The sequence below is a fragment of the Cottoperca gobio genome, chromosome 19 (genome assembly GCF_900634415.1).
Source record: "Cottoperca gobio chromosome 19, fCotGob3.1, whole genome shotgun sequence".
NCBI classification, from domain to species: domain Eukaryota; kingdom Metazoa; phylum Chordata; class Actinopteri; order Perciformes; family Bovichtidae; genus Cottoperca; species Cottoperca gobio.
In genome coordinates, this window is record NC_041373.1 from 5,566,624 (window position 1) to 5,593,185 (window position 26,562).

The following is a 26,562-nucleotide window of genomic DNA, read 5'->3' on the forward strand; positions in this document are numbered from 1 at the left end:
CGTCCTCACTGTCATTAGTAGCACTTCCTAAACAACCTCGTCTGATCAAGTGCAGCACTTGTGTTTCATGTACTGCCATTTTTCAGCATTATTATCATCATCATTAAAATGCTAATACGCAGTGGTATGGGGAGTACTCCGATCCTTACATAAGTACTAATACCACACTGTAGAAACACTGTAAGTAAAAGTCCTGCATTGAGAATGTTACTTAAGTAAACGTACAGAAGCATTAAAAGTAGAACTAGAATTACCGCATCACATCTCCACCAACCAGTGAAGTTTACATCCACGTCTGTCCAAAATGTTATCACTTCATCCTTTTATCCTATATATTTGTGTGAAATTGTCGTAATTAGCGAATTCATTCTTGAGTTATGGCCATAAATATGTTTTGTGAGCGCACAGTGACCTTTGACAACCAAATTCTAATCAATTCATCCTCGAGTCCAAGTGAACGTTTGTCCCCAAATTAGAAGAAAACTCCCTCAAGGCGCTTTTCAAATAAATGTCGTACAATATTTCCCTCTGTAACGTATTGGAGTAGAAGTAGAAAGGGGCATGAAAAGAAAAGACTCAAGTACACATCTGAGGTAGTAAATGTATTGTTACATCCCACCACTAACACTGCGTAATGTACGACAGGAAGTAAACCTTAAAGTCTTCACATGCTTCTTCAACCGGCGAGATGTGAATTGCATCAAATCTCATAAAAAGAGGATTACATATGAGATTAAACACAAGCCTCTGGTTACATCAACAGCTTTCAGTTTGAATCATATTTTCACAAACACACACACACACACACACACACACACACACACACACACAGTGAGTTTATGGCGTAATCAGTGTCTACATCCAAACTGCTCTTTCCGTGTTTGTATGGCGATCTGATTTGTTGGCTTCTGATCATTATTTCCACCCTGATGCCAACTGTGGCTCATAAACATGACTCGGTTTAATCCCTCAGAGGTGCAGCTTCAAACCAAGACAGTTTACATACATAGCATGAGTTTACTATTAGTTTAGAATAATCATCGCTCAATATCATGGAAATGATTCAGTATTAATTAAATAGTAGGTAAAGTAATGTAGTAGAAACATGTAGAGTTTAAAGATAACATTTCAAGATCAGTGTACTGTATATCTATTTAATGTATACTTCTACATTTTAGAGAGAAATGTTGTACTTTTTACTACATTTATTTGTCGGATATAGTTACTAGCTACTTTACAGATTGAGATTTCATATAAAACTAAATATGTAAAGCTTATAAAATACAAAACATTGTTAAGATTAAACTTGTGTTTCCAATATGTTTGCCTTACAAAGAATCCGTGTAGTCGCATGCAGGTTTATTAAAGTATTACGCCCCCATCTGAGTATCTCCAGAACTACCTTTGCAAAGGTGCGCCATATTTTTCTCGTAAGCCAATCAGAGCAAGCTGGGTTTTTCAGGAGGGGGTCTTAAAGAGACAGTCGTTAATACAGAGCATGTCAGACGGAGTGAATGCAGGAATATCCAGACAGACGGGAGGAAAAACAACGTGTTCTGGACACTGAAGCTTGTAAACGTGTTCTAAACATGTTCTAGTAGAAACCCAAAATACAAGAATGAACCTGAAAATTAGTAAATGTCCCCTTTAACAATCTAATGTTATATATAACAATACACAAGTCCCAGTGTTTCTGCAGTACTTTTGATACTTTATAAGTACATTTTGTGATAATACTTCTAAACTTTTACAGAGGAGTAGGATAAGACTTTGGACGCAGGACTTTAATATGTAATAGAGTATTTTTACATTGTTGAAGCGGTACTTTATTTTGCGTAAAGGAGTATTTCTTCTCTGTTTAGGCTTGCCACCATGCAGTGATGCAATTGCCTCTTTACAGGCAGAAATGCCTAAACTGTTGCCGTGGTTACTCCACCCAGTAAAAGCACCTAGTCTAAAAGGCACGCTGGGTGCAGCTCTGTGACCTTCCCTCTGTGTACATTCATATCTCCTGACCTTGGATGTTTCAACAATGTTCCACATACAGCACAAACAGCCTGAATGGGATCAGGTGAGAAAAGACTTCAAAAGATTTCAATCATCCTCCTACTTACACTAGCTTATGTTTCTAAAATGTAAAAGGATAATGTGGTGATATTTTAAATGTTTCTTATTGTCAAAAAAGAAAAGACCAAAACCACTATTAAGTATTATCTCCTTCCCCTGTGCTCTATTGTTGTCCAAACACTATTAAAAACACATCATTACCACGAACACACACTGCAGTTTATTTTGACTCAATCGCACATACATATACATAAATGTGGATTAATCCGCCGCTAAAAATAGTCCCCAACAAATGCACTATTTCCTCCCGTTTGTTTGATCTTTTTTAAATTAACTTTATGTATTTGTGACCTTTTTAAAGATTTACAACTATAGACAAGTGAACATGATCCTGATATTTAGACTGAATTGCCAAATAAAAAAACCTGTTGTTTTTGCTCTAACCAATCAGAAGCAAGTTATGAATTCTTGTTAGTAGCCGTTAACTTAACGTTTGTCACTGAAGAGATTTGACAATTTAAGAGTTATTGTTTCTGTAAGTTCACTCACAACAACCTGTACAGCTGCACCCTCCTCTTCCACGCTTGCCGCCATTTTCGTTGCCGTGCCTTTCGTAATTTTTCTGGTGTTGGCAGCAGGAACATAACGTCCCCATTCTTGATCCTGCCCACAAAGCTCTGATTGGCGCTGTTGGTTTTTCCAAATGGGGGAAACACCAGACCTACAGTTCTACGAATCACTGGAGTAATCGGTGATGTAAGCAGCAATTCAAAGGTCTGGAAGCAGGCTGGGTTTGCAGCTGAGTGACAGGATAATGTCACACTAACAGATCGTTGGTTTTGGTCTTTTTGTGGGATTTGTTGACAATAAGAAAAAACATAAAATCACGGCAGACTTATCCTTTAAACAAGTGCATAAAAAAAGACCTCCCAATATATTATAAACGATAGAGCGATGTTTGTGTGTCCCATAGAAATCCTAATGAATAGTGTACTCTCAGCGCTTCGGGACAAAACTGCCATTGTGGCATTACACATGACAGAATCCAAACAACAAGAAAGCTGCACACTTGCCAACAAAGACAATCCACTCTGAGAAGCCGTTCACTCTGCATCCGGGAGCTCAGACGGTTCGAGAGCAAACAAACTTGAGGCTGATAAGAACTGGATCCTTTAACTGATCATTATATGTACAGAGAGAATGTACATGAGTCTGCAGCGTGGCTATATTATATTACAGGAGACAGGTGGGAAACAATAACTAAACATTTCATTAATTAGCCTTTTTTTCATGGGGATATCTGGGACTTTAGTCCTTACAGACTCTGTAAACATGGGAGCTTTTATTTTGATCAACACTACCATTTGTCACTTATTGTGTCATGATTTGCTTTGGGACAAAACACGTGCACTAATTTCACCTGCTGCAGAAAGGGAACATGACAGCGGTCTTTATCGCAGCTTCATTAGAGGGAGAAAGCTCAAAGGTCTGCTGATGCAGCTTGCTCCTCTCAGGGTCGTGTGAAAATGTAATCTTGGCACAGGCCCACGGCTCCCGAGCAAACGCACTAAGACGGCTCTGCAAGGAGCTCGGTCAACAGGGACATTGACACAGCTCCAGGAGCACCGAGCAGGCAGCAAGACATCCTGAAACTGTGTGTGTGTTGTTATGAAGTGTGGCAAAATGTTGATTTCTCTTAAAGGTCCCATATTGTAAAAAGTGAGATTTTCATAATTTATTTTATTATGAAGCAGGTCTAGGTGCTTTATAAATACTGTGAACGTATCAAAAAGCCCAATCCACGGAGAAATGCACACAAACTGTGCATTTAAACGAGCCTTCAGGACTTGTGATGTCACAACTATATATATATATATATATATATATGTGTGTGTTTGTGTGTGTGTGTGTGTGTGTGTGTGTAGAAAGAGCTGCTTCAGTGCCGTTACAGTCATTTCCCGGCTGTGATGCAGAGTGCGCAGGTACAAAAGACCCGGAAACACTGACCAATCAGAGAAGACTGGGATAGCACGCAAGCTACGAGCGCACACGAAGACGTTTATGCTCAATGCGGTGCAGTCTTCTCTGAAACACCAGTGTGCGACACAGAAAACATTCACTGAAGCAAGAAGTCAACGAGTGTTAACGCTATAGATTAAACATGCAACAGGAATCTGATATTAAACGTTTATATATGTAATGTCTTTATACAATCCCTGTAAAGGAAAGAGTCACGTATTCGGAACAACAAATGTATGATAGTGAAACAAAGGTTGAATCCTGTAAACAATTTGAGCTACATTTATTCACATGTAGATTTTTAAGACTTGTTTCTAAAGCATTTAAACATGAATCAGCCGTCTATGTAAAACCTGCGGACATGTTAATAGTGCTTTTGTAAGTGAGCCTAGTTAAAACAAATTTCAAAAGGTGCACGACCAAGCGCTTTACACAAAATAAGTGACGACGTACATTTTTGGTTTGTGCATATCACGCCGGGGTCACTATGGCGATTACTTGGCAGTCAGTCTTCGTTAGCGCTAGGTCTTTGATGTGTTTGGTGTGTCAGGGCTTTTAAAGAGACATACGCTAAAGCGGAGCGTTTTCGACAGAGGCTGAATAAAGCTTTATTCAAAGACACGTGTTTTTTTTACATTAAAGCACGTAAACATATTCTAGAAGAAAGCATGATATGTCCACTTTAAGGTTACTCCCATTGTACACATCAGTGTTGAAGTCAGGGAACACATTTTTGTATAATGTATTCTAAAAAAGCTGCAGTGTGTAAAAACGTGGATACCCCGGCCTGTGCTGCTTTCATTGTGAGCACTTAGTGAAACACTAAACCGCCTTGAACAAAGATTCTTTTATACACATTTATACACATGATTAATCACGTTGTCTATAAAATGTCAGAAAACGACCTTCACAGGTTCTCAGAGTCCAAGGTGACGTCTTTCTGTAAAATGAATCGTCAACAATTCTTAAAATGAGTTAATTGTTACTATTATTTAACCAATATTCTCTGGCTCCTCCTTCTAGTATGTTGGGGCTTTTTTCCCTGTGTTTTACATTATTAGAAAGTAAATATCTTTGGGTTTGAGATTGAACAAACAAGACATGTGAAAATGTCATCTATAATCGTGAGTTGCATAAATATGTTGTCCGGGGGGGGGGTTAGATGTCAAGGGTAGTAGATAAGGGTTTATCTACTAAATGTCAAAGAATAACGCCAGTTGAAGTCTTTAAAATGCTTATTCTGTCCGACCAGCAGTCAAACAAATTAAAGATGTTCCATTTTTATTGACATAAAGCAGAGAAAAGCAGCAAATCCTCACATCTGAGAGGCTGGAAGCAGAGAATATTTACCATTTTGTCGATTCATTTCAAGGCAATTGATTCATCACGTAATTATTTCAGTGCTAAAAAAGATCGAACCCAGAAACAAAGGCGTTTCTCTGATGCCGTGTCTCGTCCCGCCGCCTCACCATGCAGCGCTGCTTGTAGCTCAGCTGAGAGACGAGGATGCTGCTCTCATGCTTGATTGCTTCTGTATCTCTGACCTACTTTCCCTCATCCTTCCCTCTCTGTGTTCTGACCCAGCCTCCAGCAGCCTCAGACTGACTCTACCTTTCTATAATGTGGGCCTGTGGTGGAGGGGCTGAAGGTGGAGCCCGTTTCCATTTTGCCCTCCTTCTCTAAGCACCGGAGGGAAACATCTTGCAGGGCCTGCCTGCCACGTGGCCACATGCTCAATTACTAATTCTCTGTTTAGTAGCTGTACATTTATTACCTCCACCAAGGAGGTTGTGTTTTAGGCTTGGTTTAACTGTCTGCCACCAGGATTATGGAAAAACTACGACTCGATTTTCATGAAAGTTGTTAAAGGGTGTAGCATGGGCCAAAGAAGAAGCCATTAAACATTGGAGTGGATCCAAACACGGGAAGATACACAAAAGATGTTTCACTTATACTAACAGTGCTGCATTCATGTGGCGTCGGAATAACCGTAAAAATTAACTCCCAACAGATATCCTTCACGTGAACGCCCCCTTTATATCAACGTGTTGTTTAAACACTCAATCAAATACAACACATCTTTGTAGCGTCCATGGTGTTACCACATTACGACTTAAAGCTCATGCACACACACACCGAAGTCGGAAGAAAGGCTTCCCAACTTGGGAAATGGAAACATCCAAGGAGCACTTGAATGCATCATTGGCCTTGGGAGAGGTCTGCACACTCCGAGTGCCTTTCTAGTTTCCACCTTTGTTTTCATACCTCCAGGATGTAAACCACACCCTGCTACCTATCCACACATCCTCCTTTCACCCTCTTCAAACAAGACGTATGGGACATAATCAAAGATAGACTTTCAGTTCCAGTTTGCAGAAAAGACACACAGAAACATTACAATTTCGCAGTATGGAATTCAAAGAATTCTTCTTGTGTTGTCAAGGTGAGAGTGAGAGTAAAGTCATCTCCAGCTGCTGCATGTTTCAATATGTACACAAGACCCAGAGCTACGATCGGATCCATCACACACACACACACACACACACACACACACACACACACACACACACACACACACACACACACACACACACACACACACACACTTGTGTACTGGTGAAATGAGCCATCCTCTATCCACACGGTGCCAATTAACTGCATACAAGAATGCAGTTTAAAGTCAGCTGTAGCATTTCTTCTTCTCTTTAACGAGGCGACGCAATCGGAAAGACGTCTGAGCAGCTTCTTTTAGCAGATGTTTAAAACCCTGTCACGCTTATCGTGTTTGTTTTATTACTAACTACCTAAAAAAAGATTATTTTGCTACAGGATATGCATGTGAATCCATTTGTTTTTACAAAAAAGATGTTATGAAAAGAATAATGATAAATGTTATGTTTGGTTATGAAATAATTATAAAACATGAGTTACAAGTAAAACCCCAGAGAAAACAGATTAGAGATGCAACTAATGATTATTCTAATTTCTCAGGTATATTGGCAATAAAATGTCAGTAAATAGCATCACAATTTCCCAAAACGTTTAATTGTCTGATGAGTTTGTTGAAAACATAAATATATTTAGTTTACATTATATAACAAATCTTCACATTTGAGAAGAATATTTGGTATTTTTGGTTAAAAATTACTTTAAAATTAATTGTTGGAGATGAATTTTGGTCACCAACATATGAATGAAATAATATATTCAGCTCTACAGTAGATATAGGAGTCTGAATAGCTTCTATAAAAGCTTGTTATAAAATAATAATTTCAGTGATTGATTGTTGCTTTTGCCAGCCTAAGTCCTCAGGCTGAGGCTCCCCAGGATGGATGAGGTCACCTTTGGACTTGCGCCTACATGAGGCAGCAGCCCGTCAGTCTTTGCTAAATGGAGCACTTCAGTGTGGACTCATTTCATAATGCCTGACGCTGGAGGACACGTCGCTGAGGCAGATGACTCAATGAAGTCAGCAGCCAAATTCAGAGGAGTGATTGTTTCAATTAAGACCTGCAATACTACAATGTACCTGCATCTTTGTTATAGCCTGAAGAGGCATTTCCATCGTGTTCTCTAGTGTTTCTCCAACATTAATTATTAAGATAGAGACAGGTGTTCAATTTATAACCAAAGACAAAACATTTGCTCTCTCCCACACAGCTCCTCCGGGTAATGTCTCGATCATTTCTTACTTCTGGACCAGAAACCAGAAGTTATTCTCTATACAGCAGCTGTTGTTCCTGCATGGCCAGTTCACACTAACGAGAGTACAAATGGGCAAAGTGAGTATTGTATCTGAAATACATTTAAAAAAGTCTGAACCCATCCTTTAATTTAAACTTCCACTTCAGCAGTTCTTTGGCAGGGAGCGGTCCATCTTAATGTCAGACCTCACTGTGTGCATTCCAGCACATTTCTCCAGTAACAGCTCATTTCAAAGTGCTGCAGAAACTTGCAGAAGGCAGTTTTATGTCTATCCAAACATTAACTGAACTTAAATGAAATGACACTGAGATGTCTTTCATTCTCATCTGGCTGGCTGGAAAGGTTTCCAGCTGCGGTTACAGACTACAACATGCCAGCTTCCCTCCTTGTTGCACAAATCAATGTAGCAAGAAACTGGCTCTTCCCATGAGGATGGACAGAGGTGTGTCGGAGGCGAAGAAAGACACTCCCTCCAACAAATCCATCCACAGCCCTATTAACACCGACATACAGTGAGCGCATTAAGCCCTATTGTTTTCATGGTGGAAGGCTTTTCATGCACCTACTGTGCCATCAGATCCTGTCCACTGACCCCGTGCAGATTACCGAGGAGCCCATATGTGTCACATAAACAACCTGGTTCACTGCTCGGCTGTGTGGCAGTTGAGACTCTGCGCTGTTGTGCGTACACTCTCCACTGTTGATCAAATGAAAAATGGGCTTGGCATTTGCGCACAATTTGCGAACAGGCGCCGCATCATTCCCGATTCCCAACAGAATCTGCTCTCTAAATAATATAGGAATATGAACATACGTGTAAATGAATGCAAAACACCACGGAGGAACGGGGGGCGGGGGTCATTGCTTTGGATTAGCGATTATAGAATAAAAGGAGGGAATGTGTGGTACACGTACAGCGATGCTAAACACCATTTAGGCCCTAAAATGCAAGAAAGTAGCGAAAGATCCAGAATAGCGGGAGCGAAAAAAAATAAAAAGGAACACGAAGAGCCACACATTCACACTTTAAATGAAATCAGACGACACAAAGAAACGAAAAGGCTGAAATACACTATATATTATAAAAAAATAACATTGCATTATTGTCCTCCTGGGATCCTTTAATAATGAGATTATAAATATTCTGGTGGATTAGTCTTGTTACAGCGTGCAAAAACAATCTCCGTGCGTCTGGAGCGAGAGAAGGACCTGCTCCGGAGGATGATGGAGACATTTTTGTTTTTGCAGGGAATGAGGAGAAAACACGCCGTGCTAGTGGAGGGGGGTGACTGCTCCTGGAACGATGATGGCTGCAACAAAAACACGTTTCTCTGTTTATTGTAGATGGAGGCTCGATGTAGATCGCGCACAGTTAAAATGGTAAAACACCTAAACGTGCAAAACAAACCGCTGAAGGAGGATGTGTGCTGCCATATGCTGTAAGAAAAATGCATTTCATTTATGTGCATGATATTTCTATACGTGTAAACGCTCAGAGGCCCAACCTCATGCAAAAAATATTAAGTGACAAGACGAATGCCGATGGAGAAATACGACGCAGTGTATCAGCTCGTATGTCGGCGACTCGCTGCGAGGTTTAGGTATGATTGCAGTGACATTTGATCGGTGAAATAAAAGAAATACGTCGGGTTTATTCTTACCTGAGTGCAGACAGCAGTGTTGTGTCTTCAGTGGCAGTCACTCACCGGCTCACACAGCTTCTCGTCGCAGTGCAGCGGCAGGCCAGAGCGGGGCGCTGTGGAGCGGAGCGCTGACTGGCTGTCCTGAAATGCAACCTGTCTGCTCACCACGAACCATCTGCTTCAATGCAGGCTGTAAACAAAGAGCTGCAAATACAAGCTTTGAAAACACAATGTTTATTTGACATTTTTATATAATTCATACATCAAAAAAATCTTTCAAAAGCACACACCTTGAACACTTCAGTACATGTGTATCATATTTTACCATCGTGTAGAAAATATTCTGCATTTAAAGTGTTAATTAATTTAACGTATGTTATGTTACAGTTGAGCTAATTTCAACTACTTCATATACTTTTGGTAGTTGAATCTGTAACAATGGATGATATTTTATAATCTCATATACACTGTATATATTTTTTAAATCTTAATTTGGAAAGTAACTATAGCTCTTATCAGAGGTGGATTCAGATACTTTACCCTAAGTAAAAGTAGTAATACCACAGTGTAAAAATAAGTTCTGCATTTCAAATACTTAAGTAAAATTATTAGCAATAAAATGTACTTAAATTGCAAAAGGTAAAAGTACTCATTATGCAGAACGGCCCATTTCCAGTGTTGGAAAGTAACTAAGTAGCCGACTTACTTAAGTAAAGTTCTCAATGAGTATTTCCATTTCATGTTACTTAATACTTTTACTCCACTACATTTTTGGAGGAACATATTGTATTTTTTACTCCACTATTTTAAAGTTTTAGTTAATTGTTACAGAATCAGATTAATACAAAATATAGTTATTATTCAACAACAATCATATTATATATTATATTATAATAATCACATTATATAATTTAAAATGAGTTCCCTTACCAGCTGTAACAATAGTGATGCTTACACATGAATGCATCAATAATTATAATCCAGTAATATAATAAACATTATACTATTAATTCTATAAAATATATTATTATAATTATTATTATTATGTGTGTTCAATGTTTTCAAAGCATTTGTATCTTTGTCGTCAGTGGACCACATGTCTGAAGTAAAAGTTATTTTGATATCAGTTAACAGAAAATGTTTTTGATGTTATTTATAGATTTCATGGCAAGAAATATGACCTAAATAATCTGAAAGGGGCCAAAGAGCATGACACAGGTTTTTGAATTAAAAAAATATTATTTGACGTCTATTTATCCCCAAAATGAGAAAAGACAAAGCAAAATATTTATTATCAAAATTGGGCAACGATACAGAAATGATCCAATAATACAGTAAATATAATCACAAGAGAACAGAGTGACCTAAACAAACCACAACAGTGACCTAATTCATGACACACGAGGGGAACATGCTGCATATACCGTCAGGCTAAACCCTCTAACAGACAGGAGGGATGAACAAACACAATAACTGGATTAACTACAAATAAACACTAGACAGGCACTTAACACAACGCTAACACAATATTAACCACGCAAGAAACTCAGTCTAAACTAAACTTTCAAATAAACAAACAAAATGCTCTCTGTGGCTACGTCCAGTGCGCTCATTGCATCAGACAATCCTTTATGAAATCCATGCAACAAAAATAGCAGAATTTAACAAAATGAACTATATGTGTGTTCTTCATCGAGAAAATGTGTATCAAGAAATAAAATTAAAAAACTAAATGCAATATCAAACTGCGATGGTCGTTTAATGATATGAAAGTTGCCGGTTAGCTGAATGTGAATCTAAATGATTGAGCAGGTAACGTGATGTGTGTGTTGGGGAAAAGCTCATCACACAGGCCAAAATTATTTTAGTTTGGCCATTGTAAAACATTGAATTATACTGTATTAAAAAAATGTATGTGCTTATAAATTCAGCTATTTTACATTTATTTAGCTGTTTTATGAATATATTTTACATTTATGAATAGTGTCTTTATGTATCTGAATATTTATGAATAATTAGCAGCAGCTTCGAGGCACGAAACTTCATTCAAACCCACAAAACTTTAGTTTCAACTAGTGGAGCCCCCAAAGTTTCCAAAGAAACCAACAATTTCTAAATACATTTTGGGGAAAATATGCCCTGGAAATGTATGTTTATAAAAAAATTAAAAATTAAAAAGCATGCAGTGATTGTGTGTGAGAGCTCCAGACTGAACAGAAGCTACAGTAACAGATCAGTGTGGTCGGCACACAAAGGTTGAGTCTTGGCATATAAAACAGTGGAGGCCCGGGGGACTAAACAGTGCACCCTTGTGTCACTCCTCTTTCACTGGCCTCGCTGTGGCCTCCCACTATCACACACACTGGGTGCAAACTTTTACACCAAGTCGATAGAACCGTCCGGCTCAGTGGAATAACTGACAGTCAGATGTGTTCGGGAATGTTGAAGCTATGATGTGTTGGCAGGACAAGACTCTTTGTTCCTTCTTTCTTTCTTTTTCCTCCCTCTCTCTCTCCTTTTTGGAAAATTGCCTAGTGCAACAGCTGCCACGAGCTGTGTGGCCGAGGATGATGGGATTTATCCTGGTGAGAGTTCACTGTGGGCCAGGTGCTGCTGTGGGATCCTTCTCAGGCTGGAAATGTCCCTTTTACAAATCCTCATGTGGTCGGCAGTCTGTTACCTGCAGGAACCACTTCACTGCCTGCAGGACGTTTCAGTCTTTCCAGGCACATTATAAATGACCGGTTAGCTGAATGTGGCTCATTATAAAAAGAGGAGCTTGAGAGAAGTTGAATAAGACGAAGGTTTAAAGTTGCAGTTGGAAGTTTTTTTGTTTACGAAATGGTTTAATAATAAATAAGTTTTAGCGCTTTAATCATGTAAATAAAGATAGAAACATAAACATCTTACCTTCTTTTCTAAAACTTTTGAGACAAGAAGAAAAAAGAAACCTACATACATTTAATAAAAAGGTCTGACAAGCTTTACTCTTTGTTAATGCTGAAGAGTATTTGACCCGAGACTACGTCTTCATCAGCTGGTTTATATTGTGAAACACGGGGCAAAATGGGGCATAATAAAGACTTAAACATGAAGAAAATAATGTTCCATACCATCTTCTCTCACAGTAAACCTCGTAGTAAAAGTCTAATTCTGATTCTTTTGAGTATCGGCTTAAACGTGGTATAACCAGTTCATTATAAACCTAATAACCACGACAGATTCATGTCTGCAGCTGGAGGAATATAACCAAGTACATTTACTCAAGTACTGCACGTAAATACAATTTTGAGGTACTTGTTCTTTACTTGAGTATTTCCATTTATGCTACGTTCTACTTCTCCGCAACATCGAAGAGGCAAATATTCTACTTTTTACTCCACTACAATTCATTTTGACAGTTTTAGTTGCTTTACAAATGAAGAGTTTTACAAAGAGCTTATCAATTATGATGTTTTGTTATAAATGAAACTACCCAACAGTTTATAAAAGTACAGCTGAAACTATTATACTGATTAGTTGATTAGTCGACAGAAAAGGAATTGGCAACTTTTTGGAAAATTGTTAACTATAACACTTGTTAACAAAACTTTATTGTTTTGTTTCTTAATTCTAAGGATTTGCTGCTTTTAAAAAATTACATATTTTTTTAATCTATTTTACATCATTTTGAGGTTTCTGCACTTTTACCATATTACTTTTGTAAGCATATTATCCCTTCAGTAACATTTTCCGTGCAGGACTTTTACAGTGTTGTATTGAGACTTCATACTTCCTCCACCACTGTGTGAAGGTGGATCCAGATTGTGTTGCTCCACCAGGTCGTGTGCTCAGTGGATCCCACAGCTACACAACCTGTTTGGATACTTCTTTCATTAAACAGAGAATTTAAACATCCATAAACCTCAATAGCCAGAATATAAATGAGATTTTCATACATATGGAGGATTTACTTATTTTTTGCCCTCAAGTTTAAAGCTTAACAGCAACATACCAGTGTCTTCAGACTGATGTTCAGTCTGAAGTGAAATAAATGAAGAGGCTGCTCTCTGAAGCAGCTCCAGAGGGAAAAAAGAATTAGTGGCTCAAGTATTTGGGAGCCGACTGTGACAGCAGATTCAGATCAGAGTTGACTGTACAAAGCACTTCACATCACAGTAATGACTTTTCTGGATGCCAGTCAGGCTAAGTCTTCAGGCTTCTCTGTTTTGGAATAATCTTAAAAACATAAAGACTAACTGACCATCTGCCCTCGGGGAGGGAGTTGTGTAACATGAGTTTATCCAAATCAAACCGACAAGTTGTGATAATTCTTCTGGATTACTGTTAAATAACTCACATTCACTCGCCCTGTCTCCCCCTGTCTTTAACAGTCTTATAAAGTCCTGTGCTGCCAGATAAAATGATCACTATGTCCATAACAAAGACAAAAGTCTGGAAATATTTTAGATTTTTCTTATTGACAAAACATTCTGTGAACATACCAAAACCAACACTTTATTTTATAATTCATCTGCTCATAAACATTAAAAACTAGTATTATAAACAAAATGTATAAAAAGTAAAAGTATTCACTGTGCAGTAAAATGTTCCCTGTTTCTGGATTAATATTTCTTTTAATTAATGTGTATGTTGCTTTTTACTGCTGTAGATGTTTAAGATTGTGCTCATTTTACCTCCTTTATATTCTGTTGTGTAGTTTCATCTACAGCAACGCATCATATTCTATCAGATCATATGTTTGTAACTTTGTCTCCGTCCTGTGAGAACCACGTGTCTCTGAAGGTCAACGATGCATTGTCCAGCTAATAAAAGAGGATTTTTAAAGACTTTATTTAACTTAAGAAGTAGGAGGATTATCTCAACACTTAAAGTTACACTTCGTCCTTCAGTTTATCACAAACATTCAACATCAACACATCTGGAGAAACATGGAACAAGTAAAGAGTAACTAAAGCTGTCATGAAGACATGAAGTGGAGTAGAAGTAACATTTGCATGAAAGTTCGAGTGCTTAAGTAATACTTGCGGACAAAAAAACAGCCTGAAACAAAAGCTGAAAACAAAGTATGGAATCAAACACCAGAGGGAGATGTTGCAGCATCAACAGTCTCACTGCTGCAGTGAAATCTTATTTTATTCCCCTTTCTTCAATATTAGCAAGAACTCCTCAAAATACCAGAGCACACCAGTAACAAGCCAAGTTTCAATACATTGTGTCATATTATAAAAGCTATATCCATGGTGTTCAAACCCGACAAACACTAAGATTAGATATGCCTCTGACACGTTCTGGATATTTTTAAATTATTTCAAGTGCTAATAAACACCTGCATTTGGAAATCTAAGAATCAAAACTATTTTATCTTTATTGTACTGTGCAGGTTTAAATGTTATAAGTGAGATTAGAGAGAGTATATGTTTTCCATATGATATGAAGTCGCAGTAAAACCCATCAGTTGTGAGTATAACTACATGTCCTGTGTAGTCCTGCAGCTCTTCACAGCACGTGTTGTTTTCCACTTAAATATTGCACGAGAACTCCTGCTGTGGGATGATTAGTCAATTACATAAACTTCAAAACATTGTCTGTAAAATAAAATAAATGTTTTAACCTTCAACCAACGTGTTTATAAGACACTAAATGTTTCTTTCATGCTTTGGTCAATTTTGAGTTTGAGCTATTTTGCTTTCATTAACATTTCTTCTTTCAGACTAGTGGACAGAAAACATCCAAAATACACATTCAGGTGTTTATTTTACTGACTTTGTCTATTTATGTCTGTAGATTTATCCTAAATTCACCAAGAGATAGCATTAGATAATGCTGCATTTTCATTTTTAAACATAACATTTGTAATATGTATAAATAAATGTCTAAATATAAGTAATCAACTGCAGAAGTTTCATGGTGATATCTATTTATATACTGTATGCCCTATTCACCTGTAGTGTCTGAATATTACAACACTTCACATCACTGCAGCTGCACAGACGAAACAGCTGACCAACCATTAGTAAACCAAACCTTAAAGGAAATTAACCTGCAGTCATTTTTGTTATCAGGTGAGGTCGACTCATCCAGAGTGCTCCATTGTTCTTTATCTACACAACAAAGAAGATGAGCGTGAACTTCAGGTGAAGGCCGACGCTGCAGCTTCACTACAGCTGAGTAATACAACTGCAGCTAATTGATCCTATGGATACAAATATATCAAGTTTAAAGCAACAATTCGTCTTAAGTGATGATTTTCTATTTCAATATTAGGTTGTGTGACGGAGTGGGACGGAGTGAGTTGTTGGCCGGCTGCCTCTGAAGGAGAAATCGTCTCCGTCCACTGTCCTCCGCCCTTCCTGAAACCGGAAACTCCTCCAGGTAAACGTTATTACATCATCACACTAACAAGTCTCTAAAGTTTACTTCAACTTTCAAGAAAGAGACAAAGAAAAGAAAGAAAACTCAGTTATAATTATGTTTAATGAACTTATAGACATGTCTTTTATATTTAAGCTGCTTTGTACTGTTAGTACAGTCAAAGTCTGTCGTGTTGTAGCATGTTTAATCTTATTGTTTTGATTTTACGGCCCACAAGTTTAATATTTTGGTTCATTCTCACTGCCTGCAATGTCATCAACATTGTTTCTGGGAGGCTACGAAAGACATCACTACTTTGCATGATGCATAATTTCATATTTTATATATAAAATATTGTTTGCCACAACAACCTTATTAGATGATGGTGATGATGATGTTCACAGCTTGTCACCACTGCCCCCAAGTTGCCTAAAAAATCAATTATTGCGGCATTCATTTAACAATTGAAAGCCTTACTTACAATGTCAAGAATATACAGTATATCTCAAAAGTGAGTACACCCTTTAGATTTTTGCAAATATTCTGTTATATCCTTTCAGGGGATAACATTATCCTACTGAAACTTTGATATAACGTAAAGTAGTCAGTGTGCTGCTTGAATAACAGTATAGATTTATTGTCCTTTGAAAATTACTCAGTACACAGCTGTTAATGTCTAAACAGCTGGCAACAAAAGTGAGTACACCCCATAGTGAACATGTCCTAATTGTGCCCAATGATGTTGTTTTCCCGCCCTGGTGTCATGTGACTCGTTAGTGTTACAAGGATTCAGGTGTAAATGATAAGCAGGGCTGTTAAATTTGGTGTTTTGGGCACAATTCTATCTGAATGCTGGACAACATGGCACCTCATGGCAAGGAACTCTCTGAGCGCCTGAAAAAAAGGATTATTGCGCTTCACAAAGATGGCCTTGGCTATAAGAAGATTGCCAACACCATGAAAATGAGTTGCAGCACAGTGGCTAAGATCATACAGCGGTTTTCCAGGACAGGTTCCACTCGGAACAGGCCTCGCCAGGGTCGACCAAAGAAGTTGAGTCCACGTGCTCAGCGTCATATCCAGAGGTTGGTTTCCAAAAATAGACGTGCGAGTGCTTCCAGCATTGCTGCAGAGGTTGCAGAAGTGGGATGTCAGCCTGTCAGTGCCCAGACCATACGCCGCACACTGCATCAAATCGGTTTGTATGGCCGTCGCCCCAGACAGAAGCCCCTTCTGAAACCGATGCATAAGAAAGCCCGCAAACAGTTTGCTGAAGACAATGAATCCAAGAACATGAGTTACTGGAACCATGTCCTGTGGTCTGATGAGACCAAAATAAACCTGTTTGGGTCAGATGGTGTCCGGCGTGTGTGGCGGCACCCTGGTGAGGAGTACCAAGACAAATGTGTTTTGCCTACAGTCAAGCATGGTGGTGGCAGCATCATGGTCTGGGGCTGCATGAGTGCTGCCGGCACTGGGGAGCTGCATTTCATTGAGGGACACATGAATTCCAATATATACTGTGACATCCTGCAGCAGAGCATGATCCCCTCTCTTCGGAAACTGGGCCGTAGGGCAGTTTTCCAACATGATAATGACCCTAAACACACCTCCAAGATGACAACGGCCTTGCTGAAGAAGCTGAAGGTTAAGGTGATGGACTGGCCAAGTATGTCTCCAGACCTAAACCCAATTGAGCACATGTGGGGCATCCTCAAGAGGAAGGTGGAGGAAGTGCAAGGTGTCCAACATCCGTGCGCTCCGTGATGTCGTCGTGGAGGAGTGGAAGAAGATTCCAGAAGCAACCTGTGCAGCTCTGGTGAATTCCATGCCCAGGAGGGTTAAAGCAGTGCTAGATAACAATGGTGGTCACACAAAATATTGACACTTTGGGCACAATTTAGACATGTTCACTATGGGGTGTACTCACTTTTGTTGCCAGCTGTTTAGACATTAACAGCTGTGTACTGAGTAATTTTCAAAGGACAATAAATCTATACTGTTATTCAAGCAGCACACTGACTACTTTACGTTATATCAAAGTTTCAGTAGGATAATGTTATCCCCTGAAAGGATATAACAGAATATTTGCAAAAATCTAAAGGGTGTACTCACTTTTGAGATATACTGTACATGGTTGGAGAACAAATATTTATATTATTTATTCAAATTAAATTAAATTCATTAAATTAAATGCATAATTATTTTCTCAAAAACTTCCATATAATGTGCCGCAGCAAATCAAATTTAATAAATAAATAAATGTATCACTATATTGGACACACAGGACAAACCTCTTCATATTGGAGTGCATTTTCTTTATTATATAAATATTTTTGTTGAAAGTTTAATTAAATTAATGTCATGTGTTTTTTCTCAATAACTCCAAATGTAACACCAAAATGTATCCCAACACTTTAGAACAATAATACTTTATTCCATTCTCCAGATTGTTCTAGAAACACTTTTTTCTTCCCAGTTCTCATCACAAGGAGGTGTACAGTGTGAGGATGGAGTGAGTCGAGCGTACCGTATTACAAAGTTACTATGAAGCTTCAGAGGAAGATGAAGATAAAGATGAAGATGAAGATCGAGAGAAATACTGTCCTCCGGGCCAGAGATGAAGGATTAGATCTACACAGACATTTCTTTAAACTACTTAAACTGTTGAAATTCTAGTCTAACTCAGACTCAGCATAATACTTAGTCAAAAAAGAAGATCACTGGAGAAGTTCAAAGTTAGATACAAGTGGAGTTTATTACACATGTAAGTACATAACAAACTCTGAGTACCCAGCCCGCTGCGCACAGACCAAGTACTGATCTGGCTCCCCTCTTTATACCTTAGTTCACATGGTGAAACCAAGATGAGGCTAAAAGGTTGCAGAATGTGTGTCGAGTCCGGTAAATCAACCTGACATATTCTGGCCTACGCCCTCTTGACTCATCACCTGGAATTTGCCTGTCCTGTCCTTTAAACGCCTCTCTGGGAACCATCACCTTATCGTGGTGGAGAGGTTTGTGTGTCCCTATGAACCTGAGAGCTGTGTTGTCTGGAGCCTAGTACTCCTGGTAGGGTCTCCCAAGGAGAGCGTGATTGGGAGGAAGGGCCTCCCTGATCTAAACCCGAACGGTCGTTTGTTGTTGGACTTCTGTGCTAGTCATGGAATGGCCATAACAAACACCATGTTCGTACATAAGGATGCTCATAAGTGCACGTGGTATCAGAGCACCCTAGGCCAAAGGTCAATGATCGATTTCGTAATCGTATCATCTGATCTGAGGCCGCATGTTTTGGACACTCGGGTGAAGAGAGAGGCGGAGCTGTCGACTGATCACCATCTGGTGGTGAGTTGGATCAAGGGGTGGGGGAAGACTCTGGACAGACCTGGTAAACCCAAACGGGTAGTGCGGGTGAACTGGGAACGTCTGGAGGAAGCCCCTGTCCTGGGGATCTTTAACTCACACCTCCGGCGGAGCTTTTCAGCCATCCCTGTGGAGGTTGGGGGCATTGAACCTGAGTGGGCGATGTTCAAAACCTCTATTGCTGAAGCTGCGGTGATGAGCTGTGGTCTCAAGGTCTTAGGTGCCTCAAGGGGCGGTAACCCTCGAACACCGTGGTGGACCCCGGTGGTCAGGGAAGCCGTCCGACTGAAGAAGGAGTCCTTCCGGGTTATGTTATCCGGGAGGACTCGGGAAACAGTTGCAGGGTATCGAAGGACTAGAAGGGCGGCAGCTTCTGCCGTGTCAGAGGCAAAGCAGCGGGTGTGGGAGAAGTTCGGAGAAGCTATGGAGAAGGACTTTCGGTCGGCACCAAGGTCCTTCTGAAAAACCATCCGGCACCTCAGGAGGGGGAAGCGAGGAACCATCCAAGCTGTGTACAGCAAGGGTGGGACCCTGCTGACTTCAACTGAGAAGGTTATCGGCCGCTGGAAGGAGCACTTTGAGGAACTCCTGAATCCGACTAACACGCCCTCTATGGTTGAGGCAGAGCTGGAAGCTGATGGGGGATCATCGTCAATTTCCCTGATGGAAGTCACTGAGGTAGTCAAACAACTCCACAGTGGCAAAGCCGCAGGGGTTGATGAGATCCGTCCAGAAATGCTGAAGGCTTTGGGTGTTGAGGGGCTGTCTTGGTTGACACGCCTCGTCAACATTGCGTGGAAGTCTGGGACAGTGCCTAGGGGTTGGCAGACCGGGGTGGTGGTTCCCCTATTTAAAAAGGGGGACCAGAGAGTGTGTGCCAACTACAGGGGTATCACACTTCTCAGCCTCCCTGGTAAAGTCTACTCCAAGGTACTGGAAAGGAGGGTTCGGCCGGTAGTCGAACCTCTGATTGAAGAGGAACAATGCGGATTCCGTCCTGGTCGTGGAACAACAGACCAACTCTTTACTCTTGCAAGGATCCTGGAGGGGGCCTGGGAGTACGCCCATCCGGTCTACATGTGTTTTGTGGATCTGGAGAAGGCGTATGACCGGGTCCCCCGGGTAATACTGTGGGAGGTGCTGCGGGAGTATGGGATGAAGGGGTCACTTTTGAGGGCCATCCAATCCCTGTACGCCCAAAGCGAGAGTTGTGTCCGGATACTCGGCAGTAAGTCGGACTCGTTTCCCGTGAATGTTGGCCTCCGCCAGGGCTGCGCTTTATCACCAATCCTGTTCGTGATTTTCATGGATAGGATATCGAGGCGTAGTCGTGGAGGAGAGGGGTTGCAGTTCGGTGACCTGAGGATCTCATCGCTGCTCTTTGCAGATGATGTGGTCCTTATGGCATCATCGGTCTGTGACCTTCAACAGTCACTGGATCGGTTCGCAGCCGAGTGTGCAGCGGTTGGGATGAGGATCAGCACCTCCAAATCTGAGGCCATGGCTCTCAGCAGGAAACCGGTGGATTGCCTACTCCGGGTAGGGAATGAGCCATTACCCCAAGTGAAGGAGTTCAAGTACCTCGGGGTCTTGTTCGCGAGTGAGGGGACAATGGAGCGAGAGATTGGCCGGAAAATCGGAGCAGCGGGAGCAGTATTACAGTCACTTTACCGCACCGTTGTGACGAAAAGAGAGCTGAGCCAGAAGACAAAGCTCTCAATATATCGATCTTCGTTCCTACCCTCACCTATGGTCATGAAGGCTGGGTCATGACCGAAAGAACGAGATCACGGGTACAAGCGGCCGAAATGGGTTTTCTCAGACGGGTGGCTGGCGTCTCCCTTAGGGTGAGAAGCTCAGCCATCCGTGAGAGACTCGGAGTAGAGCCGCTGCTCCTTTACGTTGAAAGGAGCCAGTTGAGGTGGTTCGGGCATCTAGTAAGGATGCCACCTGGGCGCCTCCCTAGGGAGGTGTTCCAGGCACGTCCAGCAGGGAGGAGACCCCGGGGAAGACCCAGGACTCGGTGGAGAGATTATATCTCCTCACTGGCCTGGGAACGCCTCAGGATCCCCCAGTCGGAGCTGGAGGATGTGGCCCGGAGAAGGGAAGATTGGGGTTCCTTACTGGAGCTGCTGCCCCCGCGACCCGATCCCGGAAAAGCGGTAGACGATGGATGGATGGATGGATGGATGGATGGATGGATGGATGGATGGATGGATGGATGTCCATTAAACGTGTGTCTCTGGGTCTTTTCTCTAGTTGAAGTTAGTCCTGTCTTTTTAGCAGGCGCCTGGCCTTCTTATCTCATCCTCAATATACTAAGGGTCCCATAAATCCACTTTCTTTATGAGCTTGAATTGGGAGACTCACTCTTCACTCTCATCCTCCTTAATGTTATTATTCAGGCCTTCTCCCAGATGTTTACAGAGGCTGTATTCTCACACTTATATTGATTATAATTGAATGTTACACATTTATATATATATATATATATATATATATATATATATATATATATATATATATATATATATATATATTCACAATACAAACCATATACAACACGATACAGTTCAGTGTGCATGCACTTTGTTTGTGCCGTTTTTCATCTAATTCAAATCCCTTTTGCCAGCAGCCCAAAGATTTGGTTCTTTATGCCTCAGATTAATAAATATTCCATGTTTTGCTCCAGAAAAACTACTTTGATACGCTGAAGCTGATCTACAGCTTGGATACGGAGCGTCTCTGGCTGCTCTCCTCGTCGCTATTCTGCTTTTCTGCTGCTTCAGGTCGGTTTATGTTTTCACATTAGAAAACTCAAAGAAAGATCAAGTAATTAAAATGTTATAATGAAATGTTTGTGACAATATTCCTCCTGTCAGGAAGCTGCTCTGCACGCGCAACTACATCCACCTCAACCTGTTTGTGTGATTCATGATCAGAAATGTCGCTGTGTTCCTCAAAGATGTCGTGTTGTTTGCAGACACAAGCACGGACCACTGCACAGTGTCCACAGTAAGCCTGGAGCCAACAGAGGCAGCGGGGGGGCGGTGATGCAAGAACCAAATGAGGGCGTTTAATTTATTTATGTACCAGTTATTTCTATTATAGGCCAATATTTAGCATTTATTCTTTCTAAAACATATATTTTTCACAGATTCCCAGAGCCCAACATGGCAGCTTCAAATGTTTTGTTTTGTATGACAGAAATCCAAAATGTATTCAGTTTAATATCATATATGAACAAGAAAAGTAGCAAATCCTCCCATTTGAGAAGCAAACTGAAAAATTGCTGCATTTTTGCACTATTTCTGTTCAATACATGACTGAAACTAACCAGTGATAACAATAAACAAAGTCAGAGAAAATAACAACCAAGTACTGCAAAGGTCAAGAGACATAAATAAATAAAATATGAAGGGATATTATAAAAAAAGTCTAATGTTAGTTTTTAAAATGAAACTGTACACCTTTGTGCAGTAATGTGCAAAATATTGACCAAGGAATGAGAAAAAGTTCACAGTGTGAAGTATAAAGAATATGTGCAATGTACAGAGGTAAGGGTCCAAAATATGTGCGTTAATTTAACGCTTAGTTGTGAAGACTTTGCGTAAATGTTACGTAGTGTCTGTGGGGGAGATAAGTCTGTGTCAAAGCGATTAATCAACTTATCATTCCAGCTCTAACACAATATAAATCATTGTTTGTAACCATAATGCATTAAAAACTGACCCTGATGTACAAAATATGAACTCAACTTTAATGCTAAACTAATTTAAGCACAATATAAAATGCTATACGCCTACATTTTAAAAGTATATATTAATTTATCTAAGGCACATTTAAACTATTTCCAAGAAGAAATGCACCAAACCCTGCGCATCCACATCATGCAACATGCAGATGTTTTTGGCATTTGAATTAAAATGGTTGCGACTTCTGTAATGTAAAATCCTTTGTGTGGTCTCAGCTCCGGTGTAAAGCAGCTGTGACGTTCTTCCACTTCTGTGTTTTGTCTAACTTCTGGTGGCTGCTGGTTACATTCATCGTATTTGTGTCTATTCACCTGTAATGCTGATCGAGAGTCTGACTTTATAGGTACTTCGTCAGTGACTGTTGTAATCTGGGCGCTGCTGAAAATCCAGCTTGATAATGAGGGGTAAGTGATGTGCAAATATCTCTTATATTTCATATTTTTATTTCATTTTAATGGATGATAATATCTGTGTGTGTGTGTGCAGCTGTTGGGACAACCTGGAGAGCCGCTTGTGGTGGATAATCAAGATTCCCATCCTGCTCTCCATCTTTGTAAGCACATGTTCTGCACACGTCTTCACCTTTTTTTCTCAAACTAAATTCTTGGGACAGGTATGAACAAGAAAGCCCTGCAGAGAGTGATTAGGATGGCAGAGAAAACCGTTGGCTGCCCCCTGCCCTCTCTGGAACACATCTCCACCTCCCGCTGCCTCAGCAGAAGAAACTAAATAATAAAGGACAGCTCTCACCCAGGTCACAGACTGCTCTCTCTCCTGCCTTCTGGGAGAAGATACAGGAGCTTCAAATCACGGACAAACAGACTAAAAAACAGTTTCTACCCCTGGGCCGTTAGTCTGCTTAACCACCACACCTAATGCAATAACCATAACCATCTTCACACACATACACACTCTGAATGCACTTTTAAAAAGTATAAACTATTTTTATATCAATACTTTTAACTATTTATTCCCCCGTATGATTGCTTATGTTGTCTGTCCTACTGCCATGTTTTTAATGTTATGTTAAACATACACACTTTCTCAGTGTGTATTTTTTGCACACTGAGACAGAGTGGCACTCTGAATCTCGTTGTACTTTTTGTATAATGACAATAAAAGGCTTGAACTTTAACATTTCTTGTTTGCTTTGGTTTTTAAAATAATAAAACTCAATAGTTAAATCAAATCAAATCAAATTTATTTGTATAGCCCAATATCACAAATTATACATTTGTCTCAGTGTGCTTAAAGGAGTTAAAGGAAATATGCCTATTTCAAGCAGCGACTTAGATGAAAAGATTGATTCCACCCGTGGTGGAAGACGTACTCAGATCTTTAACTTAAGTAAATGTAGCAATACTACAGTGTAGAAATATTTGGTTACAAGTAAAGGTAAGTAAGAATAAGAGCATTTCACAAAACGTTGAACTATTCCTTTGAAGCCTCCAGGTTGGTAAATATCAGTGTGATGTGCTATTGAATCCTTTTTTTGTTTTTAATTGATAAATTATTCAAATTTGGAGCTCCCAATTTGCGAAGCTGCTTTTGCACGTAGAGTTAGAGGATATTTCAAATGTAAAAATATGTTTATGTCATAAAGAATAAAAGCATCAGCATTATTGTCAACAAATCTCTTCAAAGTTGTGCCTATTGGTTCCACATGAATGTTCAAAAACAAATATATAGTTTAATTTTTAGTTTAGTATGTGTAGTGACTGTGTGATATGATTGACAGATAAACCTGGTGATCTTGCTGAACATCAGCAGGATGACTGTTCAGAAGACAAAGGCCACACAGAGGGAGACACAGCTGTACAGGTGAGACTCATCATTCACACCCACTCCTCCTCCTCCCGTCAGTCCTGACGTCCTCTGCTGCCCTCTGCAGGACACTCCTTCGCTCCACGCTGCTCCTCATCCCTCTGTTTGGGATTCACTACGTGGTGTTTGCACTCATCCCAGAACACGTGTGCGTCGGGCCTCGACTCCTTCCAGGTAACAGATATGTGATGAGATACTTTTATTTTTAACTTAAGTTGTTTAGTGCCCTCTACATGTGTTACTGTATGTTGAGTGTACTATTGGTCAAATACATTAGGGCTGCAATTTAACAATATTATCAATGTTAATTAATCTGCAGATCATTTTCTTGATAAATTTTGAGTAAATTAAGAGACTTAATCTAAAAATTGTTCGAAAATATTGAAAGATGAAACCCAACGATCTTTAAGTTTTGGACCATTTGTCGAACAAAACGAAGAATTTAAAGACGTGGTGTTGGACTGTGGGAAATTATTCAGTCAGTTTTGACAATTTCTCTGCAATTAATTGTTTGTAATAAAAATAGCTAAATGCCTCGTTTTTTCTGGAAAATGTTCCAAAACCCAAATTCACTCAGTTTACTGTCAAACGATTAATAACGACCCAGTAAACCGTCGTTGCAGCTCTAAAAGATATAATATAATTACTTTCCTAACTGTGATCTCTCCTGTACACCAGGGTTTTATTGTTGCTCTGTTGTACTGCTTTCTAAATGAAGAGGTAAGCTTGCACAGTAAAAAATCATCAGCTTTGTCAGAATTAACAGCATCAGAATTATGAATCGTTATCATTCAGGTGCAAAAAGAACTCCAGAGGACGTTGAGAAGATGGCGGCCTGAGAAGAAAACTAACGCCATCAATCTTCCAACACAAGAATTCTTCCCCTGAAGGCAAAATAAATAAATATTGTACATAGTTTGGTGCTTATTAGTTCTTTGTAATGACACATATTCTCTTGCTTTAAGTTATAACAGCTGCACAATTTTACTTTTTTAAATTAGTAACACACTGGTTGTGGCGTTTATTTCTGTGCCACCGCAGCTCAATTATTGAAAATTGAAATTCTTTGATGAAATGTGATTAAATTGATATTAAATGAAATGTGTGGTTTGTTGTGTTGTCCACTCTTCAGTAGTGCTGCAGAATGTGTCGACTATGTGAATGTGAGTGGGTTATGTTGACTGTCTATGCTGACCATATGAAAATAATAATTAATAAGATTTACTCTGGAGTTTGTTTGTTCATTTAGCACTCAGCATGTGCAAAGAATAGTGTCACATGACCAATACCCATACTACCATACGGTTTAGTACATAGCATGTCAAATGCAGTTTGCCAAAAAATACCAGGATGTCCTACTGCATTCAGTAGATTTTACCCAGCATGCTTTTCTGGCTATTGTGATCCACAATCCTTTGCACAGCAGATTTATGAGCAAGAGGGTCAAAGTTTGAGGCGCCATTGTTAGGACAAAGAATGATGTCCCAACAGTACATACTTTGTACGGCGAGTTGCAGTGTGTACTAAACGCTTAAAAGAAAAATATGTGATTTGGAACGCAGCCTAAGTCGTATAAATACAAACAGTGTTTCTGCATCAGGCTGAACAACACATCACATCACAGCAGAGACGTGACAACTAATGCTCAATGATCTCCTCCACAACGCAACTTCACAAACTCACAAACATAAAGCGGGGGGTAATACCACGGAGAGCTTTAAATGTTATATTTCAAAATACGATGCACATTGTTCAAAAATAACTGCAGCTATTTATTAAAAAGCAAAACTACACTTGAAATTTCAAGTGTGAGATTTCTTAATTTAGCA

At 39.8% G+C, this 26,562-nt stretch overlaps 1 protein-coding gene and 1 pseudogene across 28 annotated transcripts in view; one reads left to right on the forward strand and one right to left on the reverse strand.

Moving 5' to 3' along the window:
* Window positions 1–9,588, reverse strand: part of LOC115025050 (microtubule-associated protein tau-like) — a 32,107-nt gene extending 22,519 nt beyond the window's left edge. For 12 of the 28 annotated variants that reach the window (XM_029457080.1, XM_029457070.1, XM_029457079.1 and 9 more), the window contains exon 1: window positions 2,617–2,753. In XM_029457080.1, the coding sequence (XP_029312940.1) occupies window positions 2,617–2,661 (45 nt within the window). In that variant the 5' untranslated portion in view covers window positions 2,662–2,753. Of the gene's footprint in view, window positions 1–2,616; window positions 2,798–5,436; window positions 5,539–9,452 lie in introns of those variants that run through there. The other 16 variants (XM_029457061.1, XM_029457047.1, XM_029457046.1 and 13 more) reach the window with 10 other exon arrangements.
* A 4,777-nt stretch (window positions 9,589–14,365) lies between these two features.
* On the forward strand, window positions 14,366–25,621 carry LOC115024830 (vasoactive intestinal polypeptide receptor 1-like; annotated as a pseudogene).
* Window positions 25,622–26,562: the final 941 nt, after the last annotated feature.